The sequence below is a fragment of the Schistocerca americana genome, chromosome 1 (genome assembly GCF_021461395.2).
Source record: "Schistocerca americana isolate TAMUIC-IGC-003095 chromosome 1, iqSchAmer2.1, whole genome shotgun sequence".
Classification (NCBI taxonomy): Eukaryota; Metazoa; Arthropoda; class Insecta; order Orthoptera; family Acrididae; genus Schistocerca; species Schistocerca americana.
Genome location: NC_060119.1, coordinates 792753602 through 792777247, shown reverse-complemented (window position 1 = coordinate 792777247; position 23646 = coordinate 792753602). Strand labels below are relative to the sequence as shown.

At 38.5% G+C, this 23646-nt stretch overlaps 1 protein-coding gene across 2 annotated transcripts in view; it reads right to left on the bottom strand.

Moving 5' to 3' along the window:
- Positions 1 to 23646, bottom strand: part of LOC124612477 — a 230798-nt gene that overhangs the window by 75491 nt on the left and 131661 nt on the right. For both annotated transcript variants that reach the window (XM_047140715.1, XM_047140722.1), the window contains exon 8: positions 16531 to 16745. In XM_047140715.1, the coding sequence (XP_046996671.1) occupies positions 16531 to 16745 (215 nt within the window). The remainder of the gene's footprint in view (positions 1 to 16530; positions 16746 to 23646) is intronic.

Genomic DNA, 23646 nt, shown 5'->3' with positions numbered 1-23646 from the left:
GTGCAACTGAACAAAACTACTTTAGCTGGAAACAGACTGAAAAGGATTTATTAGAAAACTTTTATGAGGAACCTGCTAAAACTATAATAACTCACCCTATTATAATTAAACTAACATCTCAGGAGTAACAGAGTGTTATCTTCTTGATAATGGCAGTGAAGTAAGTGCTTTATCCCAAGCATTTTTTGATTCTATTCTCAATAAGAGTGAATTAACTGACATGAAAGTAAGTGGCTTAAGAATAATAGGTGCCACTGGAAAAGTTTCTAGAGCAGTACAGCATGAGTTTTTGATACCAATAGGTACAAGCGGCGTAATAATAGATTATCCAAACAAAGATGTTTATGCATGTTTATCAAGGACCATTCGGGATAATAGGTACGCCTCAGGCAAACGCATACCATTTTGAACACCCAAAAAGTAAGAAAGAACTAGGTATTATGAAACATTGTAAATCTTTAGGGAGTTTGCCCTCTCTGGCAGATACACAGTTTGGCCTGTTGTGCGGTCCCAGGTGTATGAAACTTTATATTCGTTCTCCTTTCATGTTTCATTCTCTTCTTCTGTCCTATCTATACCAGTTTCTGTAAGGAGTCGGCCACTCTTTGGCAGATATACAGCTTGACGTAATGTGTGGTCCCAACTGGATGAAACTTTATTCCCCTTTCCAGTTTCATTCTCTTCTTCTGTCCTACCTATAGTAAATAAGTGATATATGTTTTCATATTGTACATATGTTATTAGTTTTTAATGTGTTCCTAGTGAGTAAGAATGATCCCCGAGAATGACTATATCCGATTGATGACTTACAAGATAATATGAGAGGTACTTTTGAGTACCATAGAAAAATTATGGCTTAAGTAAATAAATAATAAATAAGATCCATAAAAAGGATTAGTAACTGTAAAATACATATACTTTGCAGTAAGGAAAGTAACTGAAGCTGAAAATTTCTAAAATCTGAAACAATAAGCTCTGCAAAATTAATAATTTACAGTTGGGAGAAAATTTTTCTGAAGGTAAGAGAGAGTAATAAAATGATTCCACTAGATGCAAGCCAAAGCATTTTAATATTAATTAAAGGAAATATGTGGAAGTGGTGTGAGGATCACACTAAAATTATATGTAAATAATTAGGTTGGTAGGCTGACAAAGATAAAAGGAAGAACAAAGCGTCAAAATACACGAATAAATGAAAATAAAGAGGAAGAAGGGTAATGAAGTCAGTAGGTTAACATTCACGGTGAATTAACAGAAAATGGGTGTGAGAAATTCCTCCCATCTCATAAAAATGTTTGAGAAAACACGTGATCTTGCTCAAGGCAGATAGTCAGTTAACAGATAAAAACTGACACATGGAGACAACAATGCAAATAAATGAATGTGTTAAGAAATGCACATTGTAGAATATGGGTATGTTATAATAAAAGCAGCTTTTTGATCATGTGTGTGAAAAAGCAAAGTAACTGCTGTCGAACAAACAACTTCTTTAGCATACTAATCCATATGATAATTGAGCCATAGGAAGATAGAACTTACAAAGGTTACTCAATTTTCTAAGTACATCAACATCTAAAGTAATAAAGTACACTGCAAACTAGCCCAAAATGTGACTATTTAAGAAGATATATTGACTTCCAGAACCCAATATCCATGGTTTATACATATTACAAAAATAACAAAAGAAACAAAATAAAAGCAAAGTTTGTGATTCAGGCTTAATAATGAAGTAAACTGTCATAATTTTATTAAGTAATGTATTGCCAATAATCATTCTGAGAAGGTTACTAACAATTTTCCAAATACTAAAAGGAAGAAATTCTTCCTGGTACCTTCTGAATTATTTATTTAAATTATAGAAGAAAAATAGATTGTAGAATGTGTATGTCCTCCCTTAGATGTAAGTTGAGAACAGAAGCTTAGGCTATGTCATCTGTTTCTCAGGGACATGGGGGCTTCATGAAAGGTAGTCTACAAGCTGTATTGGAGAAGGAAGCAAGGTCACAAGTTATAGTGAAACCTCACTTTTCCATTTTATAATCAAATATCATGGAGAACACCATAAAGTGACTTCCCACCCTCTGTCTCAAATGTTTTCATGAAAGACGTACGTATGGACGTTCACAGAAGTGCCCACAATTTACAGTAACTTCATTTGTTTCTATCATTTAATTTTGTTCAACAATAATTTTTTCACAAAAATAAATAGGGTATGATGTGACGAAACAAGAACTGTACCATTTGAGAGATACAGAGGCGAGCGAGTGTGCTAGGACTTATCCCAGTTCACAGCTACTAGCGCCACATCATCATAACGCACCTGTGCGTAGCATATAAAGTATTGCGCCATAATCTAAGCATAAAATTAAAAATTAAAGTAACTTTTCCAAAATTTGTCAATATATGCTTCAGTATATTAATGTTAAAGTAGTTAAATCTCAGAATGATCAGATGAATATGTTTCACCCCGTACATTGCTTTAAGAAAAAAAAGGCACTAAATAATAAAGCTAGAATGCTAAAAATTGTTCAGTACATGCCAAATGTATGTCACAATCAACTGTTCCAAGTCTCAACTTGATCGGAGCAATATTTTGGTCAAAATTGGCATTTACGAAAAATTGAAGGCACTAAATATTAGGCACAGAAAGATGAAAATTCATTTGTGGCCTCAGTTTTGTATAAAAACATTAACTATGTGACTTCATTAAGTTACCTCTAGTAGTTTTCAAATAATTTAATAAAAACTACGTTGGAACAAAAACGTTCTTATTCGTAATAGATTAAGGATCATATGTATTAATGACAGAAAATACTAATTACAGCACTTTGTTATATCCATTAAATAACACTACAATACCCAGTTTCAAGACTTTAATGTAAATAATAATCAATACAAGGACTCTTAAAGAAGTAGTTTGGAGGTCATGTTCTAGTGTCAGTTCTATTATAAAAATTCTAGCTGCCAAAGTTTAAATTCAATCGCACTGAAACTTTTCCAGTAACTGAGCCAACTTAACTTTAATTATATAAAAATTATGAATATTGTAAACTGATATACAACAGAGTTATTAAATAACACGTGTCCAAGAAAGTGGTAATTTAGACGACCTACCTGGACAGAGAGCGATAGACAGCAGATGTTACGTTCAGCTGTCTGTTGCACTCAGATATTAACACAGCCAGAGAGGCAGTGAAGACACACTTTGCAATGAGCTACCAACCAGTCCACGTCAGTCAAATGCCGGCACACTTTGTGTCTCGGATGACACCACAACCAGGCAGCTACCAAATGTATGTTTTTGGTAAAAGTAAGAAGTGCACTCAGGAGGACTGTATACCATCCTGGACTGCTGAGATTTCATGGAAGTAACTGTTCGGGTACTGCCCCTAATGTTGACAAAACTGCATGATACATGGTGAGATGATTTTCCACTTTTGTGGCGAGTTATTAACTTTCATGATTAAAAGTCAGGGGAAAGACTATTCTAATTGGAATTTACCACAGAGGTCACCTCTAAACTGCTCAAAGTGCTGTTTATGATAGGGACATCATTATTATTATTATTATTATTATTATTATTATTGAATTTTTCTCAGACGTTATGTCTGGTTAAAAGTGGAAAGTGACGCAGACCTTGATCAAGCATGACTTCCTTCTAACTGTACGGTATATGTTACATTGCATTTAGGAACTTTTGGGTAATTGAACATGTATCAATAATTATAATAATTAATTGTATATATACGTTTGGATGTAGCTGTATTGTGTTGATGTACTGGTGGATATTGTGTGGTATGACTCCTGTAATTGCTTGCATAATTGGTATAATGTCGACTTTATCCTGATGCCACATGTCCTTGACTTCCTCAGCCAGTTGGATGTATTTTTCAATTTTTTCTCCTGTTTTCTACTGTATATTTGTTGTATTGGGTATGGATATTTCGATTATTTGTGTTAATTTCTTCTTTTTATTGGCAAGTATGACGTCAGGTTTGTTATGTGGTGGTGTTTTATCTGTTATAACGGTTCTGTTCCAGTATAATTTGTATTCATCATTCTCCAGTACATTTTGTGGTGCATACTTGCATGTAGGAACGTGTTGTTTTATTAGTTTATGTTGTATGGCAAGTTGTTGATGTATTATTTTTGCTACATTGTCATGTCTTATGGTGTATTCTGTATTTGCTAGCATTGTACATCCACTTGTGGTGTGATCTACTGTTTTATTTGTTGTTTGCAAAGTCTGCATTTATCTGTAGTGGTATCGGGATCTTTAATAATATGCTTGCTGTAATATCTGATGTTTATTGTGTTTATTATTATTATTATTATTATTATTATTATCAGGAATATTATTGTGTGTGCGCGCCTGTGAACTTTTACTGAATTCATTAATCAGTTAGAACTCAAAACTTTATTTACAGTCATATTTCCTGGTCCCGCTGCGTAAATACTGAGCAGAAACTTTTTCTTTCAGTGAGAACAAAAAGAATGTGGACTTATTGACTGGAAATTATGGTCAGTACATTCTCCATCACTTTCTGGCTGACCGCAAAAATAGTTTTTAGGCTCTTGTATAAGACAACGATGAATATTTATAAGAGGGTTGGAACTTAAATAGTGGCAACTATTTATTCACAACCGATACAAAAGAGTTACATGTTTGCACATGTTACTGCCCTCCATAGTAGTCACCAGCATTGTGTAGAAGCCATTGCCAGCAATGTGGAAGGCGTAGTATGTAGTTAACAGAGCCTGTTCTGTAGATTGTGCGAGTGGAGTGGTCTACTACCTGTAAAATCTCTGGAACAGTTCTGAAGCGAATGCAACGAAGTGGTTCCTTCATCTTCGGAATCAAATCACAGCCACAAGGACTTAAGTCTGGGGAGTATGGTGGATGGTACAGTACTTGCCAGTCCCATCAACCGAACAGAGCATATTGTCATGCAAAATGATGGGTAGGTTTCGCAGAAAATGTCGCTGCTTCTTTCGCAAAGCTGGTCCCAGGTAATGCTCCAAAAACGAACAGTAATACAGTCCTTGTGACTGATTTGATTCTGAAGATGATGGAACCACTTCATGGCATTCGCTTCAGAACTGTTAGAGAAATTTGACAGGCAGTAGACCGTTCCATTCACACCATCAACAGAACAGACTCTGCTAATGGTATGCTACGCTTTCCACATTGCTGGCAACAGGTTCTACACAAAGCTGGTGACTACTTTGAAGGACAGTAACAGGTGCAAACATGTAGCTCTTTTGTATCAGTTGTGAATAAATAGTTGTCACTATTTAAGTTCCCACCCTCGTATATTCTGTATTATTATCCACCCGTTGGACCACAATGGGCTATTGAGTCAGGTTAAAATAGTTTTCATAATAAGATTAGGAAAGATAATGATTTTACATTCTTGAACATCAGATTGTACAACTCTAAGACTCCTTAAAAAGTGAGAATTTTTCTGAACACTACCTTCATATTAAGGGCATCAGTATGCATGGGCTACCAGTATGTTCCAAAATGCCATGCATGGAAATGGGATTTTTACTCTGAGTATCCTACAGTACAGGTAGGGTCAAAGTTTGAATACTGTATTACACTCTTCCTCCAGCTTAGGCAAATGGAGCAAATCAGTTGGCCCTTTATACATTAGATGTGGTCTATAGTGCCCCTTAAGGGGCTTATGGAGGCACCATTTAATTCACGGGTGGCTCTTCAGAGAACCTGAAAAACATTTTTCACCATATTTTCTCTGTCAGCACCAAATATCTAAATCACTAACAGCAGCAAATTGCTCAAATTTTAACAGTATGTTCTCTACGTATTTATCTAAAAGTGCCATCTTCCAGTTTTCAAAAATCTTTATCTGTTTTTGAGAAACACACCAAAAAACATGATTTCGGGTACCAAAACCAAGTCGCAGATTCCAAGACGGCTATACACACAAAATGGCTGTAATTTTTGTGACACTTTCCTAAGAACTCTATCACAAACAACCTTGAAAGTTTCTTTGATATTTTTATCCATTTCCGAGATACATAAGTTCAAAGTTATACTACTTGTACATTATGTAAAATACACAAGTAAAATCCAGTATGAGGCAAAAATGTAGTTTATGAAGTGACACAGCATGGAGAAATATGATGTAATGTGTGTTGTTATCATCATAAGGGTTCTGGGAACCCCACATTCTAGCACTATATCACATGCAAAATTTTTGTGCAGGTAAAACATGGTCTGAGGTGTAAAATTAGTTTTGCATTATTTCAACTTCATGTAAGCAAATTATCTAAATTTTGCTGACCCATAAATTCTTTTCATGTGGGTGACATGCATGCTGTAGCAGTGAAAAGAAGGGAATCAGTAGAAAAATATTCATATTGGAGCATAAAAAAAGGTAAATATACTCCTGTTTAAAAGACTGACTGAAAAGTGGAGTATGAGCTGCCTCATTCCTTCCCTAGCATCCCCCAGTAATGATGGAATTCAGTATGGTGTTGGCCCAGCCTTAACCTTGATTACAGCTTCCACTCTCACAGGCATACATTCAATCAGGTGCTGGAAGGTTTCTTGGGGAATGGCAGCCCATTCTTCACAGAGTGCTGCACTGAGGAGAGGTATCGATGTAGGTAGATGAGGCCTGGCATGAAGTTGGCATTCCAAAATATCCCAAAGGTGTTCAACAGGATTCATGTCAGGGCTCTGTGCACGCTGGTCCATTACAGGGATGTTATTGTCATGTAACCACTCCACCACAAGCCATGCATTATGACCAGGTGCTCGATCATGTTGAACGATGCAATCACTATCCCCGAATTGCTCTTCAACAGTGGGAAGCAAGAAGGTGCTTAAACATCAATGTAGGCCTGTGCTGTGATAGTGCCACACTAAACAAGGTGTGCAAGCCCCCTCCATGAAAAACACAACCACACCATAACACCACCACCTCCGAATTTTACTTTTGGCAATACACACGCTGACAGATGACGTTCACCAGGCATTTGTCATACCTAAACCCTGCTATTATATCGCCACATTGTACATTATGCACTGTGATTCGTCACTCCACACAACATTTTTCCACTGTTCAATCATCCAATGTTTATGCTCCTTACACCAAGCGAGATGTCATTTGGCATTTACTTGTGTGATGTGTGGCTTATGAGCAGCCGCTCGACCATGAAATCCAAGTTTTCTCACCTCCCATATAACTGTCTTAGTACATGCAGTGGATCCTGATGCAGTTTTCAAATCCTGTGTGATGGTCTGAATAGATGTCTGCCTATTACACATTACGACCCTCTTCAGCTGTCTGCGGTCTCTGTCAGTCAAAAGATGAGGTCGGCCTGTATGCTTTTGTGCTGTACATGTCCCTTCATATTTCCACTTCACTATCACATCGGAAACAGTGAACCTAGAGATGCTTAGGAGTGTGGAAATCTCACGTACAGATGTATGACACTAGTGACATCCAATCACGTGACCACATTCGAAATCTGCGAGTTCCGTGGAGCACCCCATTCTGCTCTCTCATGACGTCTAATGACTACTGAGGTCGCTGATATGGAGTACCTGGCAGTAGGTGGCACCACAATGAACCTAATATGAAAAATGTATGTTTTTGGGGATAGCATGTGATACACAGGAAGAAACTTCAAAATCTCCTGTAATCACACACAAACAAAATGTAATAAGATTGCTTGTAGAGATTTTACGCAGGATACACAGGCATAAATATATGTCATGTAGTCAGACTTGCCTTGAAACAATTTTATCTATGGTGGTTCAAGAACACGTTGTTATCGTAAATATCACTGAAGCAAAATCTGTAGTCCGTCATATTTTCTGAATGGATGATTTATTTCACCATAACTATTTTTATACCTTTTCCATGAATGTAAAATGTGAAGACCTTGTATCAGGCAGTTGTAATTAAAGTGCTGCTACTCACAGAGGTCCAGTGTGAGATGTAATTATTGTATGGCAGCAAATCTTCGTACATATGGTAAGGAGTTAATGCAGAACTGATTACTGTTGGGAAAAAAAAATTAGTTCCAGCTGTGGTCACCAGGTGCAAATTTGGTGCTGTACACTGGTTGTATGACAGTATGACATCCATACTTTGATTTGGCAAGCCATAGCATGAGTGAACAGTATGGCTATTGAGAAGAGAGACCATGTGCTTTTAGCAAAACTGTTTCATGTGAATGGCAGCAATCACAGTGCAGCACTGAGAGGTCTGAGGAGAGGCCCATTGTCATTGAATGGTTTAAAGAAGATGACATTAAAACACAGGTGAGCCTAGTGTGGCACTTGGAAGAGAATGTAAGTTCTTGATGAGATTGATGTTGCTGTAACTGACCATGCTGTAGTGCAAGTGCTCGTGCAGTGTCACGAAAACTGACCATCCCATGATCAACAGAATGGAGAGTTTTGAGATCCATTTTACAATGGACCCTGAACAAGATGAAGATACTGCAGCAACTGAAAACTCATGATCTGCAACAAGATTCAGAATTTGCTCTTCAGTTTCTGACACTGATCTAAATGGCTGAACAATATTCTATGGAGTGAAAAGGCACATTCTACACTACAGGGTGCAGTGAATACAAAGAACTGATGAATTTGGGGCACTGTTACACCATGTGTTTCTCTTAAGCTGTCGGTGGTGCCTAAATTTTTTTGCCCCCACCCCATTACCTCCTCCATGCCCAACAAGGTAAAGGCCAAGTTGCAGTGTTGGCAGGATCAGAGCATCATTTCTCCTGTTTAATCAAGTCAGTGGGCCATCCATTTGGTGGTGATTCAGAACCCTGACAGCACCATGAACCTTTGAGGTGAGTTCAAACAGATGGTCAATGCACATTGTGTCAAGGAGGGTTGGTTTGTTTGGAGGAGGAGACCAGGCAGCGAGGTCATCGGTCACACTGGACTAGGCAAAGAAGGGGAAGGAAGTCGGCCATGCCCTTTCAAAGGAAACATCCCAGCATTTGCCTGGAGTGATTTAGGGAAATCACGGAAAACCTAAATCAGGATGGTCGGACGAGGGATTGAACCGTCGTCCTCCCGAATGCGAGTCCTGTGTCTAACCACTGCGCCACCTCGCTCGGTATTGTGTCAAGGACTCATATCCAATTCCACAAATGCAAGAATTTTTGGCAAAGCCGTCAGGGAGACCAGTATTTTTCACGAAACTTGTACAATGTATACCTGCAGCTGCCGTTGGACACAGTTTCTCAGACTTTCTTAGTACTCAACACTCCCTTTGGGCATTGCCCATTTAATAACTTGTCTTTTGAAAGCTCATCTGCCCCTGAATTTATCACAATATTTGTAGCAGTATACTCAGGAAATTCCCTGTTGCGTGAACTACATCAATGACATCTGTGTTATGGGCTCTACACAAGAGGAGCATTTATGAAATCTACAGATGTTTTTCCAGTGTCTTCTGGGGAATGGCCTCCATTGCAAGCTGGAAAAGTGCAGCTTTTGCTCCTCAACAGTGCATTTTTGGGACAGGCTTAGCAAAGAGGGCTTCATCCCTATGGATGAACAAATTGCAGCCCTTGACAGCACCCAAGAACCTGAAGGAGCTCCCGTCTTTTTTGGGCACGATTTCGTATTATGCCAAGTTCATTCCATTGGCCATGCACATCTACCAGCCCCTTAATTGGCTTTGGCAAATGGGCTTTAACTTTGTCCACTGTCAACGGACTTTTCAGTCCCTCAGTAGTGTTTGTGCTCTGCTCTCTATTTGGCTTCTTTTACAATGGGTAAACCTTTAACCCTGACCATGAACATGTCCCAATATGGCACTGGCAAGATTCTGTCCCATTGGAACATGGATGGCACCGAACAGCCAGTCACTTATGCATCAAAGACATTACCTGCAGGACAACTTAATTATTCATAGGTGGAGAAGGAGACACCAGAATTAAAAGTTTCAAGTTTTCTGGTACAGAGTAAGTTTTCTCCTCATTATCAACCACAAGCGGATGGTTAACTTATTTTGTTCTTCCATCAGACAGGACTGACCACTGACTGCACAGGTGGGCCCTCTTTGTTAGTAATTATTGCTCTGACATTTTTACTGCTCCTCCAATCAGCATGAAAATGCTGATGCACTACCACCTGTGGAGCCCAATCGTTCAATCAGCACAAGGCTCTAGTGTTCACATTGAATGATACCTTGCAGCAAACCTTGCTGAATATTCTATTGACAGCATAAGAGGTTGCAACCACCATAGCTGCCGACTCATTTTTCCAGAAAATGGTTTCGGCTGTCTTGGTGAGGTTGCAGGAACGTCTCTCTTTGGGTGCAGATTGAGCGTTTTTTCGCCTCTGAGATCGACTCAACATTGTCCAAGGGGTCCTCTTGCTCGTCATGCTCGTCATGCCCGCCATGGAGGAGCAAAGCTGTTGGGTGGTAGTCCCCCTAGCACTGCATCCTCACAAACTCCAGCTGCTGCACATGTCACACAGGGGTATGACTTGTATGAAGGCATTGGCATGACATTGTGTCCACAAGCCAGTGATTTATTGCCACATTGAATACCCGGTGTTCGTTCACTTGCAGGGCATGAGCACAGAACCAGGCTACACCGTTGCAAAAGTTTACCTCTTGGCCATTCCTGGAGCACCCTTGGGATAGCATGCGGCTCCGTTTTTTGGGCAGCATGTGCTTGTTAGTGTCTTGTTAAACTTCCCGTAAATAGCCAAGCTGTTCTTCACGTCATCAACAGACACTATTTGCACATTGCTGTCATTTTTTTCCATTACTTTTGTGTTCACAACACTATCTGTCTTCTGACTATTGCCCTATCTTACCTGGCTTCTAACATGAAGGTGGAGCATTTTGTGCATACTTAAGACCCAAATGAAGATGTCAGTGTCTTATTACGGTATATTAATAATTTTTACTTATGGACCGTCTGACAGCAACTGAATAAAACACAATTTTAGTGCCACACGCGTTTCGCCTTTATTTTCTGCAAGGCATCATCAGTGGCCTGGAATATGTACATATGTTAGCTATTTTATTTACATTTTTGTCATTGTGGCTATAGGTTGTAAACAGTTCTGGTGGTTGGTATTTCCTATTAAGTAGTAATGTTTTGAACTGTACTTACAGGTTGCGTGGACAATTTCCTACATATTACGCTCCTGTTGCATTTTTGGCGTTGTTCTTCTTCTTATGAACGCCAATTTGCAGTTTTTTTCCCCCATTCCACAACACTATGCACTGAACGCTTGTTTTAAAGCAATGTTTTGGTTTCTGTTGCCGACTGTCAAATGTTTTTGCCAAAGATCGAATGTTATTGACAAACTTATGAGTGTAACTATTGAAGTATCTGTGGTCTGTTCGTGTATGCATTTGTGTGTGTGTGCGTGTGTGTGTGTGTGTGTGTGTGTGTGTGTGTGTGTGTGTGTGTGTTTTTGGTGTGATATATATTTTTTTGTGCTGCGTGTGTAAAAATTATTAATATACTGTAATATTACACGCAACTGAGGAAGACAGGACTATAAAAGTTGAAGATGTCAATACAGCTATGTCAAGCATTCCCTGTCAACGTGTACAGCAGGTTCAAGAAAATACATCTGAGACTCCATACGACGATACAGCATATAAAATTCAACAAAACATGCAAAAAGAATGATTTAATTCCAAGTTACACTAATGTAAAGGTTAAAAACAGTTCTACAGTGGCACAAAAGTCGAAATCATTTGCAGAACGATATTGGTTACTACATGAAATTAAGATGCTCTATTCGAAAAAACAGCACCTAAACATGATGCTCTAAGAGACTCATCTAGAATTGGCAAAAAACGTAGGAAACGCCGCAGTTTTCATAGCACTAGTAGAAAAAACTGAACACAACACATACACAGCAATGAAACATTTACAAACCAAACATAAACAGAAGATAATGAAACTAACAGTAAAAAAGACGCAAAAACACATTTACATTTTAAATGTGAAACCACATGAACACCAACACACATTCCATCCACGCTTAGTTAACCTAACAGAGACAGAACTACACGAAAACGAAAAAATGCTCTTGGAAAAAGGTTTGAAACACTGCACCAATAGCAAAGTGAACAATCAATACATAGAAAATCTCATAGTAGAAACCGAACACATCCTTACACGTGAAGAACAACAAAATAATTGTGAAATAAACATAGGACTGACAAGAGAACTAGTAAAAGAAGAAATAAAAGGCATATTAAAACAAACACAGCAGACACACAGTAAGAACAACCAAACAGAAGCAGCTACTATGAAAAGGTTAAGACAAAAGTTAACAGACAATAACGTATTAATAACAAGAGCAGACAAGGGAAATGTAACAGTACTCATGGATAAAGAGCAATTCATCACAAAAACCAAGGAATACATAAACACCAACGCCATACAAAAACTGAAGTCAGATCCAACTACACGATTCCAGGCAAATGTGAAACGAACACTGAAAAACATTGAACACACACTCACAGACAAACAGAAATACTACTTAACACAGAAAAACCCACAAGCACCGACACTCCGCAGTCAACCGAAAGTACATACAGACGGAATGCCAATGAGAGCTGTTATCATCTTCAAGAAAGCCCCAACATACCACATAGCCAAACACCTCCAAAAGTTAGTTACAAAACACTATAAAGTAGAAAACAACAGAACAGTGATAAACACAGGAAACCTAATAGAAAACATACAGAACATACAGGTACCACACACAGCATCAATGATTTCATTCGATATAGAAAATATGTATACCTCCATCCCTATCACAGAAACAATAGAAATCATAGAACAAAATCTCTCATCCCACAGCAACCTCACCACAGATGCAATAAAAGAAATAACAGATATGCTCAGATTGACAACTGAACAAAACTACTTTCAGTTTGAGAAAGAATATTATCTACAAACTGATGGACTGCCAATGGGATCCCCAATATCAGGAACACTAGCAAACATTTTCATCAGTCACCTAGAAAATCAGATATTTGATAAGATAACCACAAATGAAAGTTTCAAAATCATATATTGGTACAGATACGTGGATGACATTATTTGTCTGGTAGATGAGCCAAGTGAAAAAGTAGATGAACTCCATTCAGAAATAAACAAAGCTCATCAGAACATAAAATTCACACTTGAAAAAGAAAAAGAAAATAAAATAAATTTTCTTGACATTACAATTAAAAAAGAAAATGGTAAACATACATTTAACATCTTTAGAAAACCAACAGCCACAGACACAATAATACATTCCACATCCAACCACCCCCACAGCCAGAAACTTGCAGCACTAAGACACATGTTACATAGATTAAACAGAATCCCACTCAGCAAGAGAAACTATGAACAAGAAATGAGTACAATCATACAAATAGCTAGGAACAACGGGTATGACACACATGTGGTACACAAGCTCAATCAAAAAATAAAAACACAAATAAAAAACAAACACAACAGTCCCACAATACAAAAGAACTCACAAGCTGAAAACTTACAAACACACTCAACAAACACACACAATGACAACACCACACAGAAAAGAACCAGATGGTACACCATGACCTACACACATAAACTAACACACGGAGTTGCAAACATCCTAAAGAGATAGGGCTTCAAAATAGCATATAAGCCTGGGCAAACCCTTCAATCACACCTAAGCCAGCCAGCTACCAAGAGAGACAAATTCCAACAATCAGGAATATATAAACTTGAACGTCAAAGTTGTGATGCAGTATACATAGGCATGACATGCAGGAATTTTCAAACAAGATACAAAGAACATATCAGATGTTTGAAGTATGAAACAGACCATACCAAATTTTGCAGAGCATTTAAAACACTACAACCATCATCCTACAAACATGGAACAAGAAATGAAAATAATGAGAATAAGCAACCATGACAAACATCTTATACAAATGCAGGAAAACTTTCACATCCAGAAAGCCATAGCAGAAAACCAACATGTGATAAATGAACAAACACACATCAGCACAGGCTGCCTTCTACACTTAGTAAAGGAAATGATAACATAAAACAAAAAATAATAAAAGAAAAAGAAAAAGAAAACTCTTCCTCACATCATCTGGAGACACACACACACACACACACACACACACACACACACACACACAGCACAAAAAAATATATATCACACCAAAAAAACCACACACACACACACACACACACACACAGCACAAAAAAATATATATCACACCAAAAACACACACACAAATGCATACACGAACAGACCACAGATACTTCAATAGTTACACTCATAAGTTTGGCAATAACATTCGATCTTTGGCAAAAACATTTGACAGTCGGCAACAGAAACCAAAACATTGCTTTAAAACAAGCGTTCAGTGCATAGTGTTGTGGAATGGGGGAAAAAAACTGCAAATTGGCGTTCATAAGAAGAAGAACAACACCAAAAATGCAACAGGAGCGTAATATGTAGGAAATTGTCCACGCAACCTGTAAGTACAGTTCAAAACATTACTACTTAATAGGAAATACCAACCACCAGAACTGTTTATAACCTATAGGCACAATGACAAAAATGTAAATAAAATAGCTAACACATGTACATATTCCAGGCCACTGATGATGCCTTGCAGAAAATAAAGGCGAAACGCGTATGGCACTAAAATTGTGTTTTATTCAGTTGCTGTCAGACGGTCCATAAGCAAAATTATTAATATACCGTAATATTACACGCAACTGAGGAAGACAGGACTATAAAAGTTGAAGATGTCAGTGTCTGCCTCTTCCCTTGTCAATGGGTAGTCAAGTTTTCTGGTTATGTACCGGGCGACGCCAGTCAGTGGGTGCAGTCTGGCATTAGCCGTTGGGTCTCCTCAGTTCACTGTACATTGGGTCACATTACTTGTACCACCTTGGCCAACCACACTCTCTCTCCAGAACTGCTGTTAGGGTCCAGTCTTTCAGTCAGCAGCATGGGTGGCTGCCAGGTGTCATAGTGAGTCATGAAAGTTGGCATTTGTTTGTGGTGGATGTAGGTCAGGAGCATCTGGTCCATCATGCAAATCAGTGTTGCCTCAGCCTCCACACTGCTCCACCCCTCCAACACAGCCAGCAGCATCAGCGTTGTCTTCTTTGGTGGTTGGTCCGCTGCTCTGTTCTATGGTGCTCTCTTTAGTTGTGCATCAGATGTCACGGTGCATGCCTGGTCATTTTCAGCCTATGTGGCCTTTTCAGGGAGGAAGGAGTTAGTATCCCCACCAGTGGAAACTGGAGGCAGATGAGCTGGCATGTACACTGCAGCAGACTAGTGTGACAACTGCCATGGGAATTGCATGCAACGCATAGTATGGGCTGACCAGCTGACTGAACTATTTATCCATCGGTGATGGTAAGCCAGACAGAGTAGTTCTAATGCTGAGCACTACCATCTGGTAGTAAACTATTGTATGATTTTGAAACCCCATTAACTAAGAACTTAGAATAACAAAATACTTTTTTCATTCATGGATCAAGCGAAAACTCCAATATCCATTCCACCACATGTTTCCTCACAGTTCCTTTCATAGATATGTTCTGCTTGGTTCGCCGACTTCTTTTTATTTCAATGTTTTGTCAAAATATGGAAGTCTATTACCTTTCTGGTATCTATATTGGTCACCGTAGAAACAGAATTCTCAGAACTTCTACAACAATACTATATTGTTTTCTAAAGTGGCTTCCAATATACACATTTATTAAGAAAGTTGCAAATTTTATATTGGGATAAAAATTCAAAAATGTAAAAATTTTATCCTAATGCCCGTCAACTCCAAGTACGTTTTGTAAGCATTCATGTTAGGTTGCTGATTCATTATGTGTAGTGAACACATTGCAAGCTGCAGGCAAGAATTGTGTGACAGTGCAACTGTATTTAAAGAACATTGGTCTCTGTTGTACAGAATGACACACACAAATGGTTCTTATTATAACAATTTTCATGTGGAGCAAGTGCAGTGAGGAATGTTGCACTTTTTCCAGGTGGAAATATCATCTTTAAGGAGGACAGTGCATCTAGAAATTGTGCAGTACCTTGAGAAATCTACATGTCTACAAGACCTAAATATTATAGAGCACATGCCAGAATTCACAGAATGGAACATCAAGTCACACTGCAGTTGGCCATTACCCAGTGCTACTCAATATTCCTTATGGTACTGCTGTGTCAAGTTTTGTTGTTACACACAAAGCAAAAGGGAGGTGTAAAAGTTGTTAAATACATAACAACATTTCAGTGACTAGACTGTACACTTTCCAGCTCTAAGTAAATTGAAATAAATACTGCTCTACAAGAGGCAGGCATTTAACTTTCAAAGTAAGTCAAAATGAAGAGAAACAATGACACCAAAAATTAGTGTACTCTAAGACAGTACAGTCCACAAATATTATAGACACTGCCACAAGTCTTTGAAACTTCCCTTCCAGAGAATAAAATGGCTAAGAAAAAGCAATCAAAATTTAACTCACTTTTCTGTGAGAAGTTTGATTTGCTGTGACGTCATTTCAGCAAGTGTTTTCTCTCGTTGCTCCAAAGCTGTCTCAGCAGCATCCAGCTGTGACTGGAATTCTTGGACTTTCTCACGGACTAATGTTTCTACCTGCTGCTGGTATGAATCACGAAGTTTTAGCTTCTCTTGCTTCATTTGTTCCACAACTTCCTTCAGTTCACTCTGTCTCTCCTTCTGCATGTATGCAAAAGAAAAGTGGTGAGTTTTAAAAAGGTTCAACAACATATTCACAGTTTAATTTAGACAGTTACATTTAAATCTGTAGTGAAGATAAATCAGAGCAAAAGAAGAAACGTTACTCGAGTATCAAATGAGGCCTTGATACACCTTTTTGGTACACTTTAATTTCACAGCAGAGGAAGGAAGGAAGGAAAGACCAAACCAGGAAAGAAGACAAGTTTAATGATGGGGTTACTGGATATAGATTACAAATACCAACTGAACCATAATGCAGAAGAAAGTCTGCTATGTCTTTTTCAGAAAATCTATTTCAGCAACTGCCTCACATAATTTAGAGAAACCATGAGAAACTTAAATGTGAATAGCTATATGGGGATTTTAATCTCATTCCTGAATGCAAGTCCATTGTGTTAACCATGACACCCCATCTCTCAAGTTTCATAATGCAAAAGAATATGAAACTGTCACTGTTAGAAATGAAAGGACAGCAAAGCTGTAACTATCCTGAAGGAAATATCAATTTGGGACAATTCAAGTCCCAATACTTGTAAAAAGACTATTAAAAGAATTATTTTCATTTGAATATGATGCATCTCATTAGATTATTTCTTCACACACTTTTCGAGATTATACTCTAAGAAAATAAAAGGATGTCAAGTTGCAAATAGGGCAACTGATCTCAGAGATTACAATCAAACTACTTATATCTGTACAACTAACCTCAAAGTCCAAGCTATTAAAACAGCATTCCTTAATCTTTGTGGTTATAAACTCATGTTTGTGGCAGTGCAGTATATTATGTTTCAGTTCTCTCTCTCTCTCTCTCTCTCTCTCTCTCTCTCTCTCTCTCTCAGATGCAGTATCAATCATATTTAACACTAAAATAAATTATGGCAGTGCTGTTGGTCTATTAACCTGTTGTCTGTTGAGCAGGCTCCATCCCAATTACTCCTTCACTCACATGCATCACCAAACTGCAGCCGCCATGACAGAGCACAGAAACATGTTTGTTATCACTGATTACCCCATAGCAAGTGAGGCATTTGATGTCATTCACTTTCCCCAAGCATGGCAGATGTAACAAGAAAATTCAGTGGCAATTGATTAATATATCTACTCTCATTTACATGAGCAATTATAAAGTGAAACAATGGTCCCACGAATTCCACAAGGGACAATGACATTCTTGATGAAGATGGCACTGAGGAAATCTACTATGAACAACAATCTTATGCCAGACTCAGACAGTTGGTTCAACAAAAACACTGATTCACTGCGGGCAAACTATCAGATGACCTGCCTAAACACAGGTACAGCAAAGCATGTTACTTGTGTTATGGAACTAAGCGAAAACCAACACCAGGCACAACATGGGAGAGCACCACCAATGATTCTTCACATTATAAGGATGCTACAATTTAGGAAGCACTAAGAAGTGCTGTCTGTCAATTCAATGGCTCTTTTTATGACTGTACATGCAGGCATTATGAGAGGCAAAGTTTAAATTATAGCACTGAAAAAGTTATATAATTAATTTTTTCTGTTTGCAGTTACACATTGAACTACCCACATCACAGTACCACTGGATAAGGCAAATCAAAATGGTACAGCCATTAATAAAGAGGAATATCATGCAGTGCAATCTGCTTTCAGCACCAGTGGAAACACTGCAGCTGTGTCAGATGAACACAGATGGCTAAAGAAATCATTGAGCTTGGCTTGATGCAGGTGCAATATTTCCACTGCTGCCGAACGCAGATTACTATACTTTATCAGTGGGCTGCACCATTTTGTTTTAGTTCTTCTGGTGGCATGCCACATTACTGTGACATAGGAATCCAAACGTCTACCAGAATTGCAGACCTGTTCCACGAAATAAACAAAAAATTAATCAATCAACGAAAATTATCAATTTTTGAAAATATAATGCAATTGGATAGATAAAAAAATTCCCTCACCAAGCAGTGGCAGGAGAACACATGTATAAACTGTATTATGTATGTAAGCTTTCCGAGCCAGTGGCTCCTCCTTCTGGCGGAAGATTTAAAGGGAAAGGAAGAGGGGTGAAAAAAAAGGAATAGTGAGGTTTAGGAAAAGGGGTAGAGTTTGTGAAAGTCACCCAGAACTCGTGGTCAGGGGAGACTTACTATGCGGGATGAGAAGGAAAGACTGATTGTTGGGGACTGCACTGGGCGAGATTTGAAAACATGAAAGCTTAAAGGTGGAAGATACAGTAATATGCAAGACAGATGTTACTGCTAAAACATCATGCAAGAGTTAATCTCGATTTGCATATTACCCTAACCTGTACATGTTGTTTTAGCAGTAATCTCTGTCTTGCAGATTACACTATCTTCCACCTTTAAGCCCTCAGGTTTTCAAATCTCATCCGATGCAGTCCCCAACTATCAGACATATCTTCTCATCCTGTCCGGTAGTCTCCTCTGACCTGGGTTCTGGGCAACTTCTTCAAAATCTACCTCATCAGCGCTTTTCCTTCACCCTTCTTCTTTCTCCTTCAACCCTTCTGCCAGCAGAAGGTGCCACTGGCTCTGAAAGCTTGCATACATAATACTATTTATATGTGCATTCTCTCGTCACCACTTCGTGAGTAGATTTTTTTTATCTATCCAATTACAAAAAATTCATTACGTAACTTTATTTCTTTTAGGTGATAAGTCAAACTTCATGAATAGCCATTATAAAATGATACAGCTGGAAAATTTCATTAGAAACAAAGCAACTAGCAGAGTGTGAGAAGTTTCAAGCCAGACTGAAGGATGGCTGTGTACCTTCATGCCAGCATGCTACGTAAATACTATCAGTAGGCTGCTATGATTAATGTTCCTGTTGAGGTGGCCATAAATTGTAACAAATCATTGCTTTTAAAACTGATTTTTCACTTGTTTTTGTGGTAGCATGCATAGCCCTCGAAGTTCATATTGTTTGATCTTTGAAAACATAATCGTATCAGCGACTGTGATTTCATTGTTCTCCCTTTAAACTACTGAAAATCATTTGGTTCTTGCAAGTCATTCTTTTTATACTTCCCTGTGTGTGGGGCTGAAGGAACGAATTATATTCCCTTCTATACACCTAAGGGGTGCACATGCCTACACAATGTGCTATTTAAGAAAACAGCAGTAAATGAAGGAGCGCACTGGAAGGGCAATGCGGACTGGTTCTAACATACTAACCCAAAAGCTAACGACTACAGTAACATCCAAAACAATGGGCTAATACATCTCAAGAAGCGTCTGGACCGGACAGATCAAGGCTGGCTTGCAATCTTTGTTCAGAGTAGTCTGGCAGTGTGGGAAAAACCGCTTCAATGGCAAGAACTGCCAAAAGGGACGGGGATAAGAAAGTAATAAATCGGCTTGGTAGTCCTGGTGCACACTGCAGTCCACTGCACTATTTGCACTACACTGCAAGCAGTATTCCAATTGCTGATACCAGGGGGGACAAGCTGGGCATCCGGCATCAGGCTTTGTTCTAATGCAGTCAGCACAACCGCCTCGAGAAGATGCAGCTTGGGAAAGCGGTGTGGAATAAACGCAGTAGCACTCCTCTCATTAAATAGACCAACACAGGACAACCAGCAACGAGTGTGGGATAAGAGTTCTGCAGTTCCCACATGCCCTGGCAAAATGCAGTGAGCAATGACACAGGCCAAGTGGCATTGTGCGGGCGACCTGCCGAGAGCACAACTGGATATGTTGCCTCGTCAAAGCGGAACAAGAGACTGCTCAAGCGATGGTTCGGCATGCCTAGTGTCCAGAAAATGTGGGCGTCTTAAGTGCTCCCCTGGCGGAAGTGACCAGCGAGGGTGTTATGAAGGTAGCAGGCAGCAGACATTAAACTGGCATGAAGTATATCAGCTGCTTGAATATATTTTCTTTATACGGAAAGATTACATACCGGTTTCTCACTCAGAAACTTTATGTGGATGTCAGTCGTGTAGATGAAAATCATATTATGCCTCCTCATGTATGTCTACCAGCATGCGTCAGAATTCAACTGTGGTCTATTGAAATTGTGGTTTCTGAGTATTGTTCCATGATAATGCTGCTTGTGTTGGTTGGGACTCCATGACTGTCACATGTATGCAGGCAGAATCAATGGTTTCAGGAGGCCCACACTCAGTGCCAAGAAGGATCTCAATGACCACACCTGACTAGCACCCAAGAGCACAAACATATTGATCACTTGGCTTTGCAGGACTCTATAGCTAGGCAATGTACCTTGAATCAGGAAATTGGCTCATTTGGAGCGAGAAAAATATCCACATGTATAGTGCAACAACATCTGCAGCACCAAGCACTACCAGTACTGTGATCAGCATTAAGGCTTTCCTTGAAGTGACAGCAGAGAAAGGAATGCCGACAACATTGGACACACCAGAAGCACCATGACACCATCTCAGGCAAGTCATTGATTAGCATACAACATTACAATGTCTGTATCCATCAGACTACCTTCCACTAGGAAAGTGGAATGTGTTCCACAACTCTGATGTAACATTCAAAACGATAAAGAGCAGCAACCAGTCATTGTTTCCATTTTAAATTGATTAAAGCGGATCCAGCTTTTTGCTAGTAACTAGCTGTTACCAATGCCAAAAAATACAGTAAGCAGATAATCAAGCATAGTACAGAAAAATTTACAACTCGTGGTATAACCTATATTGCTTGTACATTAAATTACATACCAGTATTTTGGAGTTGTTATACATGCCCCATACATCTGCACCTGTTGTTTAGGTTCTTGTGACAGTCCATTCAAGACTACGGTGTAATGAAGATAGGCTTTGCAGAGAACACATTGGTTGGCTTTGTGGTGCCCTCTATATGAACTACATAATACATAACCTCCAAGAGTAAAGCAATATGGTCTCCAAGGAAATTTATAAAATTTGCATAAGAATAAAATACAAGTAAAATTATTGACATTGTTGTACTGACTTGTTGCCACATTTAACAGTTAACATTAGAAGAAATAAAAAATCCCAGCTTCACTCCTCGTGAGCCAATTATTTTGTTAATGTTTAAAAGCATAGGTAAAATCAGTTTCATAAAATTTACGAATAGCTAGGAAGCACATGATGTCTGCTGTGACTGTCAGAATTAATTTGAATATTTTTCTTTTATACTTTATTTAACCATTGTGACGAGGTATGTGGTTCGTATTAGTTATTGAATAGTTCATAGGTGGCACCAGGTGTTACTAAGATAGATTGTTGGTGTGATTTGCCAATCCGTAGCGGATGTAGGGACTCTTCATACAGATTTTTAATTATAAGTACAATAAAAACAGGATACGAAATTACTGTTACTAATAATGTACATGCCTCTAAGTCAATAGAACATTGACTCTGATATCTGATGTGAGGGTGCTGCCTAAGGGTGAGAAGGGCAGGTTCCTCGACTTCCTAGAAGAGCTGGAGAGCTTTTGACATCAGAAAAATTTTAGCTGCAACCTGATTAATGATCATGTTATTATGAAAAATGCCCATTTTTTGGGAATTATTTGAAAACCGCTTTCTTAGAAGCATTGAAAAACACAACCCAAGGTGTACAAAATAGGTCCCCACTTCTTGCTAATATGTAGCAGCCACTGACATAAAACTGTACGAATACAAGTTATAACATTGGACCTACGTAACTGTTTCCCTGTTATATTGGTATAGAAGCTTGTACATTGTTAATAATAAAAATTCTGTATCTTATTTTATTGTACTTATAATTAAAAATCTGTATGAAGTGCCAAAGAGATCAATACGATCTACATTATCTACAGACCTACAAATGACACCACATCTATCTTGGTGATATCTGGCACTATCTATGAATTATTCAATATGTAATACGAGCCACATACCTTGCCACGGTGATTTAAAAAAAGTATTAAAGAAAAATATTCAACTCAATTCCAATAGTCACAGTATATATCATGTGCCTCCTGGTTGTCTGTAAATTTTATAAAAAAAATTTATTAACACTTTGTCATTCGATGACAGCACAGTGGTGTCGTGCGCGAGATAGTGGTTAATGACTGCCGACACAACAGTGGTGTTGTGAGCATAAAATCGTGCAGCGGCCAGTGACAGCAGTTTTTTTTTTGTTTTTCATTCTATTGGTGTTTTGTTTACGTAACAATAAGTTACAGATGTCAACAAGTTTTTTTGTTTTTATAAGTACTTGTGCACTTTCATCATGGCAGACGAAAGAGAGAGTACGATTATTTATGCTGAGTGCACGGACATCTTGTCTGACATTCCGGACAATTTGGCCGATTGGATATAAAAAAAATTAAAGTGAAGCAGAACCATCAGAAGATAATGAAATACGTCCAAGAAGAATTCGGCGAATGCTACAGTTGCCAACTGATTCAGATGAATCAGTTGAAGAAGACAGACTATGATTTGCTGAGGACCAATAGAAGATTTGAAGGATCTCAGGGTCCACACACATTTTCCAACAATACACAGAGTGTCCTGGATATCGTAGAATTATATATTGGGAACGATCTATTTGAATATATTTGCAACGAATCCAACAAGTATTACAGTCAAAATTGCAATAGACGGAAACTGGATTAAAAAAAAAAAAAATGCCAAATTTGTCGACGTTACTGGACCAAAACTTAGAAAATGATTTGGGCTTGCTATCCTTATAGGAATTGTAAAAAAAACAGGGAGCAATGATTACTGGTCAATGAATCTGTTGATAGACACACCAATATTTCGCAAAAGGATGTCCCGCGGCAGATTTAGACAAAAATTATCATTTTTACATTTTTCCAACAACAACAACAACCAACCCGATAATGCCAACCAGCTTTTCAAAGTGCAATTCGTAATTGATTATTTTTCCAAAACGTTTAAAGAAACGTT